The following is a 20,777-nucleotide window of genomic DNA, read 5'->3' on the forward strand; positions in this document are numbered from 1 at the left end:
AAGGAAGGGCACCCACGCTGGCCAGACGGCTCAAGCGCGATCACAGATGCTTCAGGAGGGAAAGGGCCGCCTGATTGACGGAGTCCTTCCCCCCACCGCCTTCGGCTCCCCAAGACTTAGCTTGAAGGAGGAAAAAGGCTAGCCGGCACCCCGAACTAGCCCTGCACCCCCGGCGGCACTCTGCGGCTGAGAGAAGGTCAAAGTCACTGCTCACAACCTGTTCCTTCGGTCTTCGCTCTCTGGAGCTCCTGAATGTCCGCACGCGATGACAGGCCTCTTCGGAGTGACCCAAAATGGTGGTGGGTGCGCGCACAGCCTCCTCCCGCCAATTCTGCTGTCACTCAATGGAAAGCGTGCCAAAGCAGCAGAAACCGTTGCTGCTGTTGCCGGACAGACTAGAGGACCGTGAAGCCAGCGACAAGTGCCTGGACGAACTACAGTCGGGGGAATCAAGGACGGGACGCAGCCACACTCCCCCCCTCGCTCGCCAGCAGCAGCCGGACAAGTGATCTCCGCGCCCTGAGACGCCTGCGACCAGTGGACGCCAGGCCCGGCCCGGGAAACCTCTCAGCAATTCAAATCAAACCTTCACACAGAATCTGTAGATTTTTGATAGTTGAGAAGAAAGGTGGTCAAATGGGATTGATAAACACCTCAGTCTATCTGTCCTTGGACTGGAGCACTCCCAAAACAGTCCCAACGGGCGGACTGAGTTTTAAAATTGAACATGGAGAGGCAAAGGGAGGCGTGGTCAAAAAAAACATTACTCAGTCTAAGGGCAGATAGGCTGTGTTAACCCACTCTTGGACTCTCCAAGCAGCGCACTGGAGAATTCATATGATACAGGATCAGAATTCAAAACAAAATTATATCTTAATGCAAATTTGATATTTGAGCAAAGCTATCCACTGAATCAAGTCTAAATAAAATGCTCTTGGTAATTCAGTTCAACATCAACTAAAACATTTTTATATTTTGTCTCAAACAAATTAAAACTATTTTATTTGTCTTAATATATTAATAACTTTGTAAATGTATTAAATTATATTTCATGAATCCTCAAAAAGTATAGTATTAATAGTGCAATCCCTCACATATCTCTTTTGAAGTATATCAGATTAATTGTGAAGCCCTCGGTGTTCTCTGAGCTTGGTTCTTTTCTTGAAGATGTTTCATTACTCAACAGTAACATCATTAATGCTAGTTACCCTAGTTGGCTACGGAAATGTCTGCAAAAAAAGTCACGAAGCTCAGAGCACAAAGACTCCATTGGTCAACCCTGAGCTATAAATATTTTCTTCTATGGTATACTAAGTTAAATTAAATTGCGCTTACTACTGGGTAAATGGTTTATGCAGAAATCTTACTATGAGATTAACTCTGATTGAAGGACAATAGCCCCAAATGCAAAAACAATAGCATTAAAAAAAAACAAAGGATGCTAAAACTCACTCAGTTCCGTGATTAACTTAAGGTTCTGTTGCCGGATATTTTCAAATTCCTGTTGTTTCTTCTTCATATGCTCTTCAGTTACTGCACACCGATCACATAATCCTGCCCTTAACCTATGTAATTAGAAGGGTGTATTTTCTCCATCTGTTTTTGGTTCAATATAAATTTTGAAAGTACTAGATAAGTCAGCGCACTCTAAGGACGGGCTTATGATAAGTTATATAAAGATTTAGCTAATAGGATATAAAAACATTAAGGCTGAAATCATAAGCATACTTACAAGATATTAAGACTTATTGAACATTGCAGGATTTGCTTGTAAGTAATCATTCAATAATTGTTTTGTAGTAGTAACTGAAATACTTATAAATATTAAAGAATGTTTCTCAGCTAATTCCAGTTTTTGATCACTGAGTGAAGAAAATACTATTTGGTAAGACAAAAAACCTTTTTCCTCACATATGTTCTTATTTTACAGCTCTTGAATATTCTCCAGAGAATTCATAGCTGGATATTATTGGAAAAAAATTCCTCACAACTCAATCATTATGTGATCCAGTAGGGCATATTCAGACATAAACCTTCAATATAAATGTTATCTTCAGCAGTTCTAATGTTATTCTGCAGCAAGACAAATACCTTATAGAAAGCAAAGCAAAAACATTAAATTATATTTTTATGGTCTGAAGACTTTAAAAATTTAATCAAAAATTATAGGTCTATGAGTCTAGAAACCCGAACAGTCAAATGACCCAGGTGATGTTAGGACCATTTTGGACAGGGCCACACAAGAGAGCAAAGTTTTATCTGTGCATGCGTAGGGTCTAGGTAGGATGCAAAACCATGTCCCGTCCCCCCCACCCCAAATCCATCATTTTGTTTTTGCTTTTGTAGAACTGGTCCCTGGTGCCCAAAAGGTTGGGAGCTGCTGTTGTAAAAGAACCTATTTTTAGTCTCATCCAATCAGAGTACAACAAAGATTATTGATAAGCAGTATTTTAAATGAACTACTGGCAATTTTACAACAATGGAAATTTCTGATCCAGTAATATAGCAAGAAGCCATTATTCTAACAGTAAAATTTTAAAAAGAAACCATTTTCTGGTGCACCAAGTTGCTCTGCTTTTTTTATACAAATAGAAAGTGCATCCACATGCAGGCCTATTATTTTGGAGCCAAGCATAAGAACAAGCAAATCACTTTGTTTTTTTCTATATTATAATAACTGGCAAGTCAGTCCTTACCCACCAGAATGGCTCAATCAGGGAATTAATCTTTACATACTAATACAAAAGGAGTGTTCAGGAAACCCATGAATGGCCATGTTGCTGTGGCAGAAGCAATTCAGTTGTGCTTTCTACTACCATTGACTTAATGCTTACACATTAGGAGCTTTTCATTATTTAACTTCTCTCTCTGGGTTTATGCAGTAAAACAGGATTCCAAATTGTGCTTTAAAATTTCTGTGTTAACCACCATGTTAAACCTAGAGCAGATTCAAATGATTGATTAAGTTTAACTTTACTATGTGTCATGCACGTGCTGCTACCAATGATCAAGTCAGAAAGCTTCTGACTACAGTTTCAAAACATGGGTTAGAATTCCAACAGAAGATTGTTACTATATATTTCTGGTTTGTTTCCTTGTACCCTGAAGAAAAAGGCAAAGTAAAAGCAAAAGTCTCATTTGTATTTCAATTTATTAACATAACATGATTACCTAAATATGGCTATTCTATTGGCTCATGAAAGCCATAACAAAAACATGTCAGTGTGGGTGGGTGTTTGTGAATGCAAAAATGTAAAACATACCAGAAAATATTAAAAAACAACATAGTGTTATAGAATCATAATTGATAGGGATGTCAGAGATCATCTACTGAATAAAATCAATAACTAATTTAAGACTTCCTTTAAATTCAATCCTCTTGTACTAAAGAAAAAAGTTGCCAAATTTTGTAAACAAAAAGGAATAATTCTTACTTACCGATCTTCCAAAACTGTAATAGTATCATGCAATGATTTTTGTTGTTCTCTAAGCTGCTGGTTTTTTGTATAGAACTCATCAAGCCTCGATGCATCCCTATATATAAAGGAAAATTAATTTTTAAACAGAGATTGCATGGGGTTAGGTGTAGTTTCATTAAGAAGAAATCCTGTTACTTCAAAGTTAATAAATAGCCATGAATAGTAACATTTGAACTGAATACAAATTCTATATCTTACAAAATTAATGGCATTAAATGGTAATAAATAACAAGTTTAATCCATAACACATTACAACTAAATGACGTAAATGTAGCTGCACTGGACTTCTACTACAAACAACATAGGGAAAAATGAAAATTCTTATATAATACTGTAGGGAAGAATAAAATAACAACAAAAATTCTTTTTCTCTATTATGTGTATCTATCAAGGGAAGCATGCACAGGTTTTCTAGTCTTAATAAATCAGTGTTCTATGTATATAAGCTGGATATAGAAAATAAAATGTCATATAGAACAGGAGAAACCGAGAATGGCAGTTGGTCTTACCTGAACTGTATGTTTCAGAGAAGGTGTGGGAGGAGTAACAGCTGGGTATTAACCAAGCCCTTTTGCCCTGGAGTCTGAGGATAATCTTTTGAAGCCATGCCTCTGATTCTCCTCTTGCTCTCCCAGATTAACCGATGGTCGTAGCAGAGCCCTGGAAGGAAAGAACAACAGAACAGCGCAAGCACATATCCTTCCTATTGACCCTGAAAGACCACTGAGCTAACTCAGGCCCCTGGCGTGGGGCGCCTAAACAAGGGGGGGAAGTGACTCCTCCCACACCTTCTCTGAAACATACAGTTCAGGTAAGACCAACTGCCAGTTTCCAGAGTGAGGTGTGGGAGGAGTAACAGCTGGGACATACCAAAGCTAGATGTCCTAGGGAGGGATCATTGGGCCTGAGCCCCTCGAGAGTCTAGGACTCCCTGCAGAACCCTCCTACCGAAGGCTGCCTCCGTGGAGGCGGAGGCATCTAGGCGGTAATGTCTAATGAATGGTGAAGGAGATGCCCAGGCGACAGCCCGGCAGATCTCCTCTATGGGAGCCTGGGTGGCCCAGGCTGCTGAGGTGACCGCACTTCTGGTGGAGTGTGCAGTGATGCCCTCTGGAACCTGAATTCCCCGTGCCTCGTAGGCCTGTGAAATGGCCGCCCTGATCCATCTGCTGATGGTGGCCGGGGAAACCTTAGTGCCTCTGGTGGAAGGTTGATATGACACGAAGAGGGCTTCTGAACACCTAAAGGGAGCCGTGCGCTTAAGGTAAATGTGCAAGGCTCTTCTGATGTCCAACCTGTGCCAAGATCTTTCCCTATCCCTGGAGGGCTGCGGACAGAAGTCCGGCAGAACTATCTCTAGAGCCCTGTGGAAGGGGGAATTGACCTTAGGCATGAACGCGGGGTCCAATCTTAGGATTACCCGGTTCTCTAAGAATGTGCAGAGGTCCGCTCTGCTGGAGAGAGCGTTGATCTCAGAAACTCACTTGGCCGAGGTGATGGCGACCAGGAAGACGACCGTAAGGGTTAGAAATTGAAGGGAAACATCCCTCAAAGGTTCGAACGGTGCCTCCGTTAAAGCCTGGAGGACTGTAGGTAGGTCCCAGGAAGGGAATCGATGGACCGCTGGGGGTTTCCGATTCGCCGCTCCCTTGAGGAAGCGCCTGAGGACCGGATGTTGGGATAAGGGTGGAGCGTCCCCCCTCCCCCCCAGAGTGGTGGAAAGGGCCGAGACCTGTCTCCTAAGAGTGCTGGGGGCGAGTCCCTTCTCTACACCTTTCTGCAGGAAGTCCAGGACCTGAGGTACCGAGGCCGAGGCAGGCTGAATGTCCCTTGCTTTGCACCAGTCAGCAAAGGCCACCCAGGAGGCGTTGTAAATGCGGGTGGTAGATTGCCTCCTGGACGCCTCGATGGTCCTAATGACCTTGGAGGAAAATTGGGCCTCTCTTAGCTGCTCCCGCTCAATCGCCAGGCGGTCAAATGGAGCCACTCTGGATCCGGATGCTCCAGAGACCCCTGATGTAGAGACACCTCCCCCGGGGGGATCCTCCAATGGGGAGCTGAGGACAGCTCCACCAGGTCTGCTAGCCAGGGGCAGTGTGGCCAGAAGGGAGCCACTAGAATCATCTCTGCCTCCTCTGACACGAGCCTCTTTAGAACCCCGGGAATGAGGGGAAGGGGAGGGAAATGCGTAAAGTAGACCTGGTGGCCATCTGCAGCGGAGGGTGTCCGTGTCCATGGCTCCTCTGGAGGGGAACCTTGCTATGAAGTTCGGCAGCTGGGCATTTGCTGGATTTGCGAAGAGATTGGTTGTCCGAACCTTTCGCAGATCCACTGGAAGACGCTGGGATGGAGCTGCCACTTTCTGTTGTCGACCGTCTCCCTGCTGAGCCAATCCGCTTGCTGGTTCTCCGTCCCGGAGACGTGTTCCGCTCTGATGGACTGGAGATGTCTCTTTGCCCAGTTGCCTAATCTGAGGGCCTCGTCGCGAAGGGCTTGGAGTGCCCCCTTGCCTGTTCACGTGGGCCTTGGCTGCCACGTTGTCCGTCAGGACAAGGATGTGATGACCGGTGACTGTGGTCTTGAAGTGTCGTAGGGCCAGGTGGATGGCTCTGAGCTCCAACCAGTTGATGTTGTTGCGCAGATCTGTTGGAGTCCAGCATCCCTGGGCTATCAGAGCTTCCAGGTGTGCTCCTCAGCCGAACAGGCTCGCGTCCATCGTGAGTACCTTCCTCGCTGGCTCCTTGAAGAGGGATCCCTTGCTCAGTGCTGGGGTCAGCCACCAACTGAATGAAAGCAGCACCTAGGGCGACACTTGGATCTTGAATCTGGCATCGCTCATCCCCGCCTTCTGGTATGGAAGCAGGAACCACTGCAGCTCCCTGGCGTGTAGGCGAGCCCATGGCACAATCCCTATACAAGAAATGAATTTCCCAAGGAGCCTGGAAAGAAGAACTACAGGGACAGAGTGTAATTTACGAACTTCATGAATCAGCTGCACAATGCTGTCCTTTCGCTCCTGGGGGAGGAACACCGCCCCAGACACCGAATCTATAATAGAACCAAGGTGTTGGAGCCTGGTAGATGGAACCATCTGGCTCTTCTTTAGGTTGATAGAGAACCCCAGGGATCTGAGGATGTCAATGGTGGTGCCTAGATCCTGTCTGGCCGTGGCTGGGGACCTGGCTAGGACTAAGCTGTCATCTAGATAGCAAAATAGACGGACTGGTATGGAACGCAGGTGACTTGCGGCTGCAGCCAGCACCTTGGTAAAGGTCCTGGGGGCTGAGGCCAGCCCGAAGGGAAGGGCCCTATATTGGAAGTGATTTCCCTCATGGGAGAACCTAAGGAACCTGCAATGTTCCGGGACGATGCTGATGTGGAGGTAGGCCTCCGTAAGGTCGATGGAGGCCATAAAGTCGCCCTGTCGGATGCCTTCCAAGATGGATTTCAAGGAAGTCATCTTGAATCTACGGTAGACTACCCTGGAATTGAGTTGTTTAAGATCCAGGATAGCTCTCCACCCTCCTCAGCTCTTGGGGACCAGAAACAGGTTAGGATAGAATCCGGAACCTCTCTCCCCCTCTGGGACTTCTTCAATGGCCTTGATATCCAGAAGGTGTTTGATGGCCTTCGCCTTAAGGGCCCGTTTGGCCGGATCAGCAGAGGAGGTGAAGGTGCGGAACCTGTTAGGGGGTTGTGAGCGGAACTCCAAGTGTAACCCGAGCTTAACCGTCTGGAGGACTCACTCGTAAGAGGTGATGCGTTCCCAGGCATCCGCAAAAAGGGTGAGGCGACCGGCAATGGGGTGATCCGTGGCTGGATCACTTGAACCTGCAGAATGGGCAACCACCTCCTCCTCGAAAGGGCCGCTTGCCCTGCTGCTAGCCCCTGAATCTGTCCCTAAAAAACTGCCTGTCCCCCTGTCTGTGGAACCTGGGGGGTTGGTACCTGTGAGACTGAGCCTCCGAATCAGGCTGGCGGAAGGATGTTCTTCTGGGGTAGGAGGCGTGTTGGTTATCCGACCGTCTGGTCGTGGCTGGGAGGACCTTCTTCTTATTGTCCTCCACCAGAAGCGGGTCCAGCAAGGCGCCGAACAGCTTGTCCCCGATGTAGTCTGCTCCTGCAAGGTGCCATTTGGCTCGGGACTCCGCCTGCCAGTGGCGCAGCCACAGTAAGCGCCTGGACGCTACAGAGGAAGATAAAGCTCGGGACGCATACTTAACTGCATCCAGGGTGGTGTCCGCAGAGAATTGCGTGGCTGCCAGCACCTTCGAAATGGCTTGCAGCAGTCGCACCTCCGTGGCCGGTGTTCTGTCTCTCAGCTCTTCCAGCCACAACACTGTGGATCTGTTAAAAAAGGAAGCAGAAGCGGCTGCCCTAATGGCCCAGGTTATTGCCTGAAATGTTTTACGTATCACAGTTTCCGCCTTCGTATCCTCTAGCTTAAGGCAGTTTGCAATATCTCCCGTCACCACGGATGAGGCTGAGGCTAGAGTGGCGATCGGGTTGTCCACCTCTGGGAGCTGGAGTGCCTGGTCAAAGGTGGGGTTGAGGTTATAGAACCTCCGCTCATTGCCCCCCGGATTGGGGAAGGACCCTTATTTAACCCACTGAGATTTTAGGACCTCTATGAACATCTCTGGAGTTGGAATCTCCTCCTTTTTTACCGGGGGTCTATGAAATGGCCCCTTTTTCCTCCCCTTACTGGTGCTAGGTGTGGCAGTGGTTGGCCTGGGTTCTGGAGGGGGATCCAGGTCCCTGGCCTTACGTAGTATGGAGCTAAATAAGGAGGGGGGGGAAACAGGCCCGTGATGTTGGGGGCCTCTGTAGACTGAGCATCCTTATCCTCAGAGAACCCCACGTCTTTCAGCTCCCCTTCTTCTAAATCTGAGGCTTCACTGGCAGTAGAGGGAGAAGGGGACCTGTGCTCTCTGGTCACAGAGGCTCTGGGAAGAGTCTGATGATCTCTGGGCTGGTCCCGGGATGACCCCTGTTGTGAGGCCTGGGGTTGGTGCTGTATCCCAGCGGCCATCACTTGGGCTAAGGCCCTGGCTAAAACCTCCTGGAAACTCTCAGGTAGCTCTGGGAGGGCAGGGCGGAGCTCTGGAGGTTGCAGGTGATCCCTTGCCTCTGGTGAACTTGGTGCCAGCCTGGGCCTAGCTGGGCTGGAAACCCTGCGACCAAAGGGATCCCCCTTCGTTTCAGAGGAATGAGCAGGCGAAGGGGGGGGGGCGAAATGGAGCTATGCCTTCTGCCTGAGCTCCTGGGGGAGCCAGGAGAAGACGCCTGGGCCTCTGCCAGTGCAGGGAGCCTGCGGGGGGAGCGTGACCTAGAAGGCGATGGGCTGATGGTCACCCTAAATCTCCTAGATGAGGCCCTGGTAGCTCTGCCTCCTTTAGGATGAGTCTCCTTAGTGGATGCCCTGGGGGTGTCCTTCCTGGTGGGAGAACACTCTCTGGTGGCCTGGGAAGCTCCCCTGGAGGTCCCTTCGGCTGGATCTGAGTCCCCTAGGGATCTCTGCCCAGCACCCCCGCTCCTCACCGCGTCCGCCTTGCACTTACTCTTTTTCCCGCTCATCTCTCCTCTCTCTGCCGGCTCAGCTGCTGCTTTCTTCCAGCCGCCGATCCGCGGCTTGAGCGCCGGCCTGCACCGTATTCAGGCCCCTCTGCGGATCCACCGGCAGAGTGGGGGCCACTCTAGGCCTCTTCCGGCCTCCTTGGTGCTTCTTGAGTGCTCCTGGCTACCGTAGATGATTGCCGGTCACGTGCTCAGCCGCGTGCTCCTTTCAAAAAGCCGGCCTGCGACCCGAGCCTCTCTGAAGCTGGAGAGCGCTGGGGCGATCCTCTGTGGATCCCCGGTCCTCCAGAGTCCTAATCGGGCGGCTGAAGTGCAAAGGCCTCTCCACGCACTCCGATCGGTGCGGAGGCTTCCTCCCCTCTTGCGCGACCATCTGGCCGCTTGGGGAGCGTGCGTGTGCTAGCAGGGCAGCAAGGCCTTCGCTAGCAGTGCTGAGCACGTTGGAGGAGAGATGCAGCGCTGGATGCTTCTTGGTGAGAAGAAAAAATGCTAGAGGAAAAAACCTACACTAGAAAAACCTCCAGATTTCCAAAGTGAGGGAGAGTCAGAAAACACTCCTTCTGGGCTGGAGTCTGAGGTTAATCTGGGAGAGCAAGAGGAGGATCAGAGGCGTGGCTTCAAAAGATTATCCTCAGACTCCAGGGCAAAAGGGCTTGGTTAATACCCAGCTGTTACTCCTCCCACACCTCACTCTGGAAACACAATGCAGTCTGGGACAAATCAAGCACAATGGTTTGTTGTTCAGTCACTACATTATATCCGATTCTCTCTGACACCAGGCTCCACTGTCCTCCAGTGTCTCCCTGAGTTTGCCAAACCCATGCCCACATGTGGATAACACTATCTAATCATCTCATCCTGATGTCCCCTTCTCTTTTTGCCTCCCATCTTTCCCAACATCAGGACCTTTTCCAATGAGTCCTTTCTTTCCATTTTGCGGCCAAAGTATTTGAGCTTCAGCTTCAGTATCTGTCCTTCCAAGAAACAGTCAGTGTTAATTTCTTTTAGGATTGACTGATCTCCTTGCAGTCCAAGGAGACTCTCAAGAGTCTTCCCCACACCACTAGTTGAACGCAAAATACAATGGTAGAAGTATATTTTTAAGCATTAAAATGTATTGGCTCAGTTATGGAAACAGAGCAGGTTTGTTTTTAGCAGGAAAACAACTGAATATGATGCTGTATATCTTGTGGCAGCTCTCTTTTTAACTAATTCAAAGCCTAAAACACTATCTAATATAAATTAACATATGCAAAAAAAGAATTTTACTAGCAAAAATGGCAACAAAAAAGAAAGAAAATATTTAAGTGACATTAAAAGCTAATAGCAAGAGCCAATGCAGTAAGGTCACAATCCAGATTTAAAGACAATACACATTAGTATGAAACATCTTTCTTTAGATCAATAAAACTGCTGCACCTTTTTTTGCAGGATATATACGCTTTGTAAGCTGCTCCCAGCTATCTTAGTATGTGCAATCAGCAGCATCCAAGTTATATTTACTTGAAATATTCTCATTGTTTTAAAAACAAGTTGTTCCCAGCGTAAAAAAATTCATCCCCAATACTTTCCACATACAGATAGTCCTTGACCTACACCCACAATTGAGTCCAAATTTATGTTATGAAATAATACATTTATTAAGTAAGTTTTGCCCAATTTTACAATCTTTCTTGCCTCAGTTGTTAAGTGAATTACTGCAGTTGATAAGTTAGTAACCTGGGTGTTAGGTGAATCTGGATTCCCCCTTGACTTTGCTTGCCAGAAGCTCTAGTCATAAATATGAACCACTTGCCAAGCATCTGAATTTTGATCACATGACCATAGAAATGCTGCAATGATCATAAATGTGAAAAACAATGATGTCAGTTTTTTCAGTGTTGTAACTTTGAACAGTCACTAAACGAACTGTTGTATGTCAAAGACTATCTACACATTAAATAGGGTTTAATTTCCAGCTTAATTTGGTATAATGATTAAGATACTCGCCTAGAAACCAGGAGATTGAGTTCTAGGTCTCCCTTATACATGAAAGTTGGACAGATGATTTTGGGCCTGGCAGTCTTTCAACCCAGCCATTTTAAGGGCTGTTGTAGGGAAAATAGGAATATTAACCATGTTTGCCACTTTGCGTTATACATAAAAAAGGCAAGATAAAAGTATAACAATAACAACAATAACTTTCAAGAATTAAGGAGGTAATAGTTATAAAGGTGTATCTTGTAAAATTTACATACCTCAATCTGATATATCGTAATTGGCCATGAATAAGGTGGCCAGCTCAACTATTAACATTTAATCAAGAACGCTTTTTTGCTTAAGATACTTACAAGCACCTTTCTGCTTTCAGTTTAGAGATCTTTGACAATAATCCTAAGAAAAGAAGACAGGAGACAATTAATTCTGTGTTTAAATTTTTTTCTAATCTGAAAAAGGTCTTTCATTCAGAGAGACCTTTAGAAACTGGAATTGCCAACAAAACTGCCCATGTACTCTCTGATAGTATAAGAAATTTTTATTTAAATATCTGTTTCGTTATGGTTTGATATTTATGTCAGTTATTCAGTTATCAGAGCAGATAACAGCAAAATAAAATAAAATAAATTTTAAAAAAAAAGATAAACTAGAAAGTAAAATAGACAAACATTTGAAAAGTTACTCTTCCAACTTTAACTACAGACAATTAAATGTCTACAACTTTCCAGACAGTTACAATACCTGTAAAAGATTTGTCACTAAATATTATAGGATAGAATCACAAACTCAAGCTAAGAATGATATGTCAAATGACATTTAGGCCAAGAATAAGTTGTCAGCCATTGAAGTTCTTACAGCATGGAAGGCAGATACTCTGTACTCCTATATAGGATGAAATCATCCAGAATATATAGGACTTCAGAGGCAATGCTACAAAATAGTCAGTTGGCTCTCACAGCATACATATACCAAAGACTATCTTTTCCATACAGAAGGCACAGTTAAAAACCATACATAGTTGTAACTTCTACCTTACTTGTCTTTTCTACTAAAACAAGGCTAATGGCAAACTGTATGCTTAATGAACTAATAGATGATGGTAAAGAATTGAAAATATTATTTGTTTCTTGACTGAAAAGTAGCAAAGAGGGAAAGTGTGCTGGCAAAGTTAAGAAGAGCCTAGCCCTATAGAGAAAAGCAACTGCCAGTTTAAATAATGACAACAAAGGTCAGAATAGTTAAAAAATATTAGTGTTTCTAGTGATAATCTATAACTGTGCAATCTGAAAAGAATTTATCTTTGTAGTATATTATGGATTTGGAAATAGTTGCAAAAATGTCTTGGACTGCCAGACCAAAAGAGCCAAGGTGGCGCAGTGGTTAAATGCAGCACTGCAGGCTACTGCTAGATCAGCAGGTCAGCGGTTCAAATCTCACCGGCTCAGGGTTGACTCAGCCTTCCATCCTTCCGAGGTGGGTAAAATGAGGACCCAGATTGTTGGGGGCAATATGCTGACTCTCTGTAAACCGCTTAGAGAGGCCTGAAAGGCCTATGAAGCGGTATATAAGTCTACTGCTATTGCTATTGCTATAAACAGAAGTGTTGATTATTCTGTTTTCTATATTTAAAAAAAGGAGCAAAGCAAGATTAGAGCCACCATTTCCTATTTCCTCTTAGTTGTGACCAAGACATTATTCGTTGTGAAAATGGTATTGGCATGGATTCTTGATAGCCAAAGTTGTTTTAGTTCTCAATAGTAGCAAGAAGTCATAATGAAATAGAATTTTAGACTTGATTATATGAAGTTACTTGATTCAGTAGCTTTGTAATGTAAGCTATTGCTGAATGCAATAAATAAATAATTACAATTATATAAATATTTCAAAATTCATTTTTATAATTAAAAAACAACAGTGATGTTAAAAATGATCATAGTCATACACTGGAAAGTGACTGAAAACTACTTCAGAAGAAAATATGAATATAAAAATCATACATATCAAATCAGCCACATAACAATTAAATATCTGGATTAAAAATACTAAAAGTTATTCCATTTTATTCCTTATCAACACCCATCAGAAAGAATGAATCTGTAATACAATGGAGCTTCTGCAAAAACAAGTTATTGTTTCAGAAAGTATTTAGAAATGTGATATTAGCAACCTGAAATGTCACTAAATAAACAGTGCTTATATGCTATAATTAAAGTGATCCAATGTCAGAAATCATTTTGCAGGAATTTTCAAAGATTAAATTGGAATTTTAGCATTCACTTTATAATCTGCCAGCTGAAAACAATTTAAAATGACAAAAAGTGATTTTCATAGAATTAGAATCATTATCTTGACAAACTTGAACATTGGACACTATAGGTGGTACCTGGTTCGATAGTATTAATTGTGAGAGGGAACCTGGGAGTCCTAATGAACAATCACTTAAATATGAGCCAGCAGTGTGCTGCAGCTGGCAAAAAAACCAACACACTTCCAAGCTGCAATAGAGGGATAGACTCAAAATCACGTGAAGTGTTAATACCACTTTATAATGCTTTGGTAAGGCCACACTTGGAATACTGCATTCAATTTTGGTCGCCACAATTTAAAAAAAATATTGAGACTCTAGAAAGAGTGCAGAGAAGAGTAACAAAGATGATTAGGGGGTTGGAAGCTAAAAATATAAAGATTGGTTGCTGGAATTGATTAATCTAATAAAGTTTAATGAAAGGTAGGACTAGGGGTGACACAATAGCAGTGTTCCAATATCTCAGGGGTTGCCACAAAGAAGAGGGAGTCAAACCATTCTCCAAAGCACCTGAGGGTAGAAGAAGAAGCAATGGATGGAAACTAATCAAGAAGAGAAGTAACATAGAACTAAGAAGAAATTTCCTGACAGTTAGAACAATTAATCCGTGGAACAACTTGCCTCCAGAAGTTATGGCTGCTCCAACACTGGTGGTTTTTAAGAAGATGTTGGATAACCATTTGTCTGAAGTGGTGTAGGGTTTCCTGCCTAGGCAGGAGGTTGGACTAGAAGACCTCCAAGGTCCCTTCCAACTCTGTTATTTTATAATTTCCTGTCATTAATACAGTTACAATTAATCACTGTTTTGATATTTATATCTAAACTATAGTCCAAGTGGGCTGAAAATGAAATGACTTTATATTGTTGCCTTGCACCTTCTAAGAAAATGTACAACAACATAGCTATAGAGCATGATCCGTACTTTTACAAGTGTTAAAATTCCCATTAACAACATGTTTATAACAAGTTTACAACAATTTCTGCAAGCCCATCCCATAAAGATTATTAAAATAAAATGAATTATAGCCTGAAGTAGGTTGTAATGTGGATTGATATTATTTGGATTCAACGTTATTTATAGAGGAAGTTTTCAGCAACTGACTACAGATAGCAAACAACTTGTTGTAAATCAGACATTCCCATGCTGCAGTTAGGAAGAGAATAACCTGCAGTTGTTAAACATGAGATAACGTAACTGAAATGTGCACATTCCTAATGGCTTTCCCATTGACTTTGATTGTTGAAAGCCAGCTATGAAAATGACAAATGGCAACTATGTTACCATGCAACACTACAACCACTATACATGCACACCAGTTGCCAAGTGTCCAAATCACAACTATGTAGCCCCTGGGTCACTGCAACTGCTGCAGGTTTGAGGATTAATTGTGTATCTCCTTTTTCAGTGTCATAACTTTGAACAGTCAATGAACAATCAGTATGTAAGGACTACTTGCATTTAGTTTACTCAGCTATACTCCTTTCAAGTGATTGATGTGATTGTAAATAATGTACAAAGATTTGCTAAGATGGACGGGGGGAAAGGAGTACTGTAGTTGCTTAGCCTTTCCTATCAGTTATTCTATATAAGTCTTTTCCCTAAGGTTTTCCCATCTAAGTACTTAATTCTCCAAAGATGAGATGAAGAAACGTCAGACATGACAGCAGTTGCAGAAAGAGCTTGCCTCCCCATCAAACATACCCTTAAAATCCTTTCACTATATTAGCACTTATTTGCTTTCTGAATGACTCTGTTTTGATCAGGCTCACTTGTTTCAAATCAAAACTGACAGAAAAAATATAATTTTTACTAAGAAATATGTATTTTAAGCATAGTGTAATGTCTACTTGATCACATTTATCTCAGCCATGTTTATTAAAAATCAAACGTTAAAAACACATAAAATATGGTATTTTGGAGCTTCTATACAACAAACATAACTATAAAAACAAAATTCACTGATTTTAGACTTCTATTTTATAAAGCATATTTTGCTGACATCTAAAATTAAAAATAGTGAGTCAGTTTTAATTCTTATTTATAGACTTCAGAAACATAGTCCAGACAAGTTTGTATTTGCCTTATATATCACCATATGGTTCTATTGTACAATCACCATCTTTTGAAAAAACAATCCTTTGGGCATGTTTTTGGGGGGATAAAATCATGCAGATTCTAAATTTGCCATGCATTACATAAAACACAGTAACAAAGTTTCAGAACATGAAAAAAATCCACTTTATCTGTTTGCACTGACACACCTACAGCCTTCATTAGACTTCCAAAGTGAGACCTTTTTCTTAATATACATAATATGTTTTCGGTTATAGCTCCTAACTATTTTGTAAGTTTAGCCTCATTTTTTTCCTAATGTTTAAAATTTAATACTTAGTTTTCTATTATGTGGCTCCATGACATGGAGGTACTCCTTAGGCAGCCAAATCTTATACTGGTGATACCTCAACATGTACTCTGTTGACAGTATCCCACGAATTATAAAACTCAGCTGTGGAATAAACTAAGCCTTAGAAATGTATTTACTTAATAGTCTATAGAAAGTAATCAATATTCCAATAGGTTTTATAAAGCTCTTTTAAACTTGCTATGAAGTTTTGAAAAATAAGACAATGGTTTTATTTCACACCAGCAATTTTGTAATCATTGCTTCAAATGTCAACCAGGTCTTTCAGGTCTTTCAATTAAATTTTAATTATTGTTATGTCACATATCTTAAGATTGCTTTATTTCATGAGACAGATTTTTAGCTATTATTCTGTCTCCTTGATCCTAATCTTCTTAGCTATTGATATTAGTTTCACTAGTGGATTGCTGTAACAAGTTCTTAATATCTCATGGTACTTTTCTATGGTAATTAGCTAGATAAAATAGATTAAGTTTTCTCTTTGATTTTTGGAATCTGATAGTATCTTTTGTTGATCTACTTAGATGGAACTTGGGCAGTTTTCTAAGCATACAGGAATCCTATTTAAAATTTCTATCATCATTACACATCTCTGGCTTTATAAGACTGACTGTTGAACATAATGGGATTTGCTTCTGATTTAAAAGTTATTACAGGATTATACTGTAGATCTTGGATACATCAAATTCTCCATCACTGGAATCTTCATATCCATCATTATTACTTTATTATATTATGATTATGATACATTACATTATGATAAAAAAAGAAAAGATATATATAACTCAACTGTATCTTGTACACTGCTTACTTAATCTACCATAGGAACTGTATACTTGATCTTGACTGCCACTGTGATATGATCTCATCAAATATTATAGAATATACAGGGCAAAAAAGTCAGTATAATATTAAAATGTGAATCCCAACCATATGAACTCAGTAGAATTCTTAAAATAAAAAAACAAGGTTTTTTTAGGAATTACATTATTTTACAACTGCTGCTAATTTAGAAATAACCCATGGCTGTCAATATTAATGTGCCAATGATTAAATACATAGAACAAGCATACCTTTGACATCTTTATCATGACATTCTTTCAGTTTGGACCACAGTTCTTTGAAACAGTCAGATGCAGGTTCTGTAGAGTTGGGACTTCCACAATTCCCTCCAGAAGCACTCATTTTATCTGTTTATAGTTTTTCTGAATTCTTGATGTTTGGCTATCTTCAGGTTCACATTACAGTTAGAGAGCGTTTTTTTTTCCAGACAACCAAATTCCTACAATGACAAATACAAGATTTACAATATAGGTTATTAAATGATAGTTATTGTGATCAATTTATATCATTATTTTTAGATCTTGATTGCTCATTGCATTTAAAAAAAACAACACAGAAAGTATTAGAAAGCTGTCTTTTCGTTGTTCTCAAAAGACAAGTTTTTCCTGAGGAAATAAACAAAAGCCATAGTTGGCTGTTGCAAGAAGAAACATAAGAGAATTGAGGTTTTATAAATTATTATGCTGTAATAAAATTAATTATATTATTCTGCTAGCTATAGATTACATCTTGCCTTGTTTAGTGATTGTCTTGTTTAGAAACAGATGATTATATTATAATGTTGTCAGTCTTTGCATTTACAAAATTTGCATGTCTGTAAAGCATAGGAAAGCTGAAGTAAGATCATAAGCATAGTCATGATTTCACAGTGACTGTTTTATTTAACAACCAAGTTGTCAGTTCCAATTGTGGTTGAGAAACAAAGATTACCTGTTGATGAAAAGTGGTATGCAAAGCTAGGCACAATAGTGAAGGAGACTGAAAATGATGAACTCATAGAAAAATTAAATGCAGAAAAGTATTCTAGTGACTAATGTCCAGGAGGCATGGCACAAATTAAGAGCAGTTTCAAGGCAACTGAAATACACAGTGCTTTTACAATGTTTATATACTTGTATGTATGGTTGATTCTCATTATTTCCTAGATCTGAATGCCTTAGGATTGGGTTGGGCAACTTGCAACCTGTTGATCACATGCAGTTCTTGGCTCCAAAACTGCAATCTGTATTACCTTGCCTGCTCTTCTCACCAGCAAGTAGCTGGCTGGAAGATCAGACTGCTACCTATTACAAAAAGGAAGCAAGATAGGGAGCACATGGGAAAGTCTTCACTCTGACCACTGCAGCAGTCGTTGTTCTCAAAGGTGTGCCCGCCCCGTCCTCATAACGCAGCTCCCGAGCTAAGCACACTACAGTACACTCTTGAATCGTTTTAGCCGAATGGGGATCCAACGCTCAAAGTGACTGTTCCAGCAATATCTTCCTTTTATCATTTACCATCTCTCCTGAAGATCTGACGCCTTCCATAAACATCCGACGGAGATCATTGCGCCTCCAGGGGGAACTCTAAGCGTAGCTGGATCGCTTCAATTTATGCCCGCCACGCAGCGGTTAAAAACTTCGCGAGACGGCCCGACATAGCAGGATACGCCTCCTGAGAGGGCAGACTATTTCTCCAGAGTTTGAAAAGGGCGGCTTTTTCAAAAGGGGCCCAGGGGAAAAGGGCGATATTAGCCTGTGCGCAACAGAGCGCGCGCGGGGTCCCTGCCTCCCACGGGAAGGAAAGCTTTCGGGAAGGAAAGAAGCGAAGCCCTTTGGTTTTTAGCAAGGGAGGTGCGTGGCCGCTTTTGGGTGCTGAGCGGAGTTTGGGGCGGGGAGGGGGGGAGTTTTGCCCCAGACGCGGAAAGCCCTGTGCGGAGTGCTCTCTCCGACCGAGAACAATGGCGAAGGGAGTCGGGAAAGGACACGCTCCTGAAGGGACGAAGGCAGCGGCCGCTCGTGGCTGCCCAAAAAGGCGGGCTCTGGCGCGCGGTTACCTGGCGGTGTTAGTACCTTTCATTGAACGGCAGGACAGGGAAAGCGAGCGAAGAAAGATGCTTCTCTTTTTCCAGTCCGCCAAGCCGCGGCGTTGCTCGTTCTTGGCCCGCCGCCCGCGGTGGGAGAGCCAACATTTGAGTCGCGGGGCTTCCGGAAGAGCCGAGCTGCCCCTGCTGGTCGGAGGCTGTTTTGGCGGCTGAAAAAGGAGAGAAGTTCCCTTTTCAAAATGGTCAGGAAGAAGCGCAGTTTGGTGGGGCCGGCCTTCAATTGGAGCCGCGGGAAGAAGAGGCGAAGAAGAAAGGAGCGCGAGTCACGGAGCGCGTGCAGAATGGCTGAGGAGAGAAACTTTTGAGCGCAACTCGCCTAAGCGACCCTGCCCTGCCGGTTCAGCCCGAGGAGCAGATGGAGCCCTGAGATCTGAACCACCGCTGGAGGCATTTTGTTTATAGAATTAATGCGTTTAAATATAACATCAGATTTTCAAATCCGGCCTTGCTTTTAGAATCAGATAGTTGTTTCTGTTCGTTTTATAAAATAATAATAATAATTAATAACAATAATAACAACAATAAAATAGAAAAAGGCCCTAAATGATTTTTTAACTCAAAGAAGTAGTGGAAGATTGGAAGGTGTGAAGAGACTTGGCCCATATAATTGCTAAGGGTTGGACATGACTAAATGGATATCATCATCATGTACAGCAAACCAGTAGTATACATCGTCCTCAAAATAAATAAATCTCTAGAGTGACTGCTTTGTGTGGAAACTCAGAGGAGAAGGCAACAGTATCAAGGAAAGGGAGGAGATAAAATAGTGAAAGAATATAGAAATGTAGGTTTTTCTGGCAAAACACACTGGCTACAAAACATGCTAAAGGAATATTGTATAATATTGGGATTAACTGCCCTCTGAACATACTTTTTGATGCGATTGTTGTTTAATCCTGCTCTTCAGTATAGCATTTCCAAGTAACTAATACATTCAAACGCTTAGGCTGCATTCATAGCCTTGAAATTAAACAGAAAGATCAAATTGTCAGTTCTTAGAAACTGCAGTGTTCTTAGAACTAGAAATTTTTCTAGAAAAACTAGAAATTAGTTTTCCTTGCTATAGGCTATAAGAGAAAAAAAGCTGTTTTCAGGCCTGAATATAATATTGCGCTAACATAAGCCTATTTGGAAAGTCTCAAGTAGAAGAGACCTCAAGGCATGTCCAAAGTACATTTGGGAATAGGATAAAGAACATCTTCTTACTCCTACAAGAGTTCTTCCATCTACCTAAAATCTAGAGTAAATTTTGAAGCTACTACCTTCATTACTTGGTATAGGATTTCCTGCCTAGGCAGGGGGTTGGACTAGAAGACCTCCAAAGTCCCTTCCAACTCTGCTATTGTATTGTACTTTGAGGGTACAGTGTGAAAAAGGAAACATGGGATATTTATTCTTGCCTATCTTAATTTTAATTATAATGTATTAGTTATGTATTAGTTAAATAAGTCATTTAACATGCTCAGATATTTTACATACCATATTTTTCGGAATATAAGACGCACCTTTTTCCCTCAAAAAAGAGGGTGAAAATCTGGGTGCATCTTATACAGCATTTTTGGCCTACTGAAACCCCTTTGCAAAAATGGACATGCAGAGGGTTTGGGAGGCTTGCAAAGTGCTCCTAAGGATTGGGAAGGGCAAAAAAGAGCAAAAAATGGGCCATTTTTGTTCCCCCCAGCAGCACTCTAAGAGCCTCCCAAAACTCTGCATGCCCTTTTTGTGTGTGCAAAAAACGAGGCATGCAGAGGGTTTGGGAGGCCTGCAGAGTGCAAAAATGTTTTTTTTTAAATTTACCTCTTCAAAATCATGTTGTGTCTTATACTCTAGTGCGTTTTATAGTCCAAAAAATACAATATAACATATTAGTTATTCCATCCATATAAACTGGATCAAACCAAAGATTTATGTGATTTAAATTTTATTTACTAGAGTGGTCAGATTCTTTGTACGTTTTTGATGAGACATGAGCAAAATGGGCCTCTTCTGCTAATGTTCCACAGTTTCTGGTCTATAAAACAAATCTTCAACTTAGTACTACAATTTAGACCAGAATTTCTGTTGACTTTTTTGTGATGGTTGTTAAGCAG

The 20,777-nt window shown here is 42.3% G+C and overlaps 1 protein-coding gene across 8 annotated transcripts in view; it reads right to left on the reverse strand.

Annotated features, from left to right (window-relative positions):
* The window catches only part of RBBP8 (RB binding protein 8, endonuclease), a 66,841-nt gene that overhangs the window by 38,760 nt on the left and 7,304 nt on the right, over positions 1 to 20,777 (reverse strand). For 3 of the 8 annotated variants that reach the window (XM_087707181.1, XM_014054616.2, XM_014054598.2), the window contains 5 exons: positions 18,656 to 18,836; positions 16,835 to 17,043; positions 11,387 to 11,429; positions 3,439 to 3,534; positions 1,453 to 1,565 (listed from right to left, as the gene is read on the reverse strand). In XM_087707181.1, the coding sequence (XP_087563307.1) occupies positions 1,453 to 1,565; positions 3,439 to 3,534; positions 11,387 to 11,429; positions 16,835 to 16,946 (364 nt within the window). In that variant the 5' untranslated portion in view covers positions 16,947 to 17,043; positions 18,656 to 18,836. Of the gene's footprint in view, positions 1 to 1,452; positions 1,597 to 3,438; positions 3,535 to 11,386; positions 11,430 to 16,834; positions 17,044 to 18,100; positions 18,151 to 18,655; positions 18,837 to 20,777 lie in introns of those variants that run through there. The other 5 variants (XM_014054648.2, XM_014054633.2, XM_014054640.2 and 2 more) reach the window with 4 other exon arrangements.

This window comes from Thamnophis sirtalis, unplaced genomic scaffold (genome assembly GCF_051295495.1).
Source record: "Thamnophis sirtalis isolate CommonGarterSnake01/CBP01778 unplaced genomic scaffold, rThaSir2_p1.2 scaffold_2, whole genome shotgun sequence".
In the NCBI taxonomy this organism is placed as follows: domain Eukaryota; kingdom Metazoa; phylum Chordata; class Lepidosauria; order Squamata; family Natricidae; genus Thamnophis; species Thamnophis sirtalis.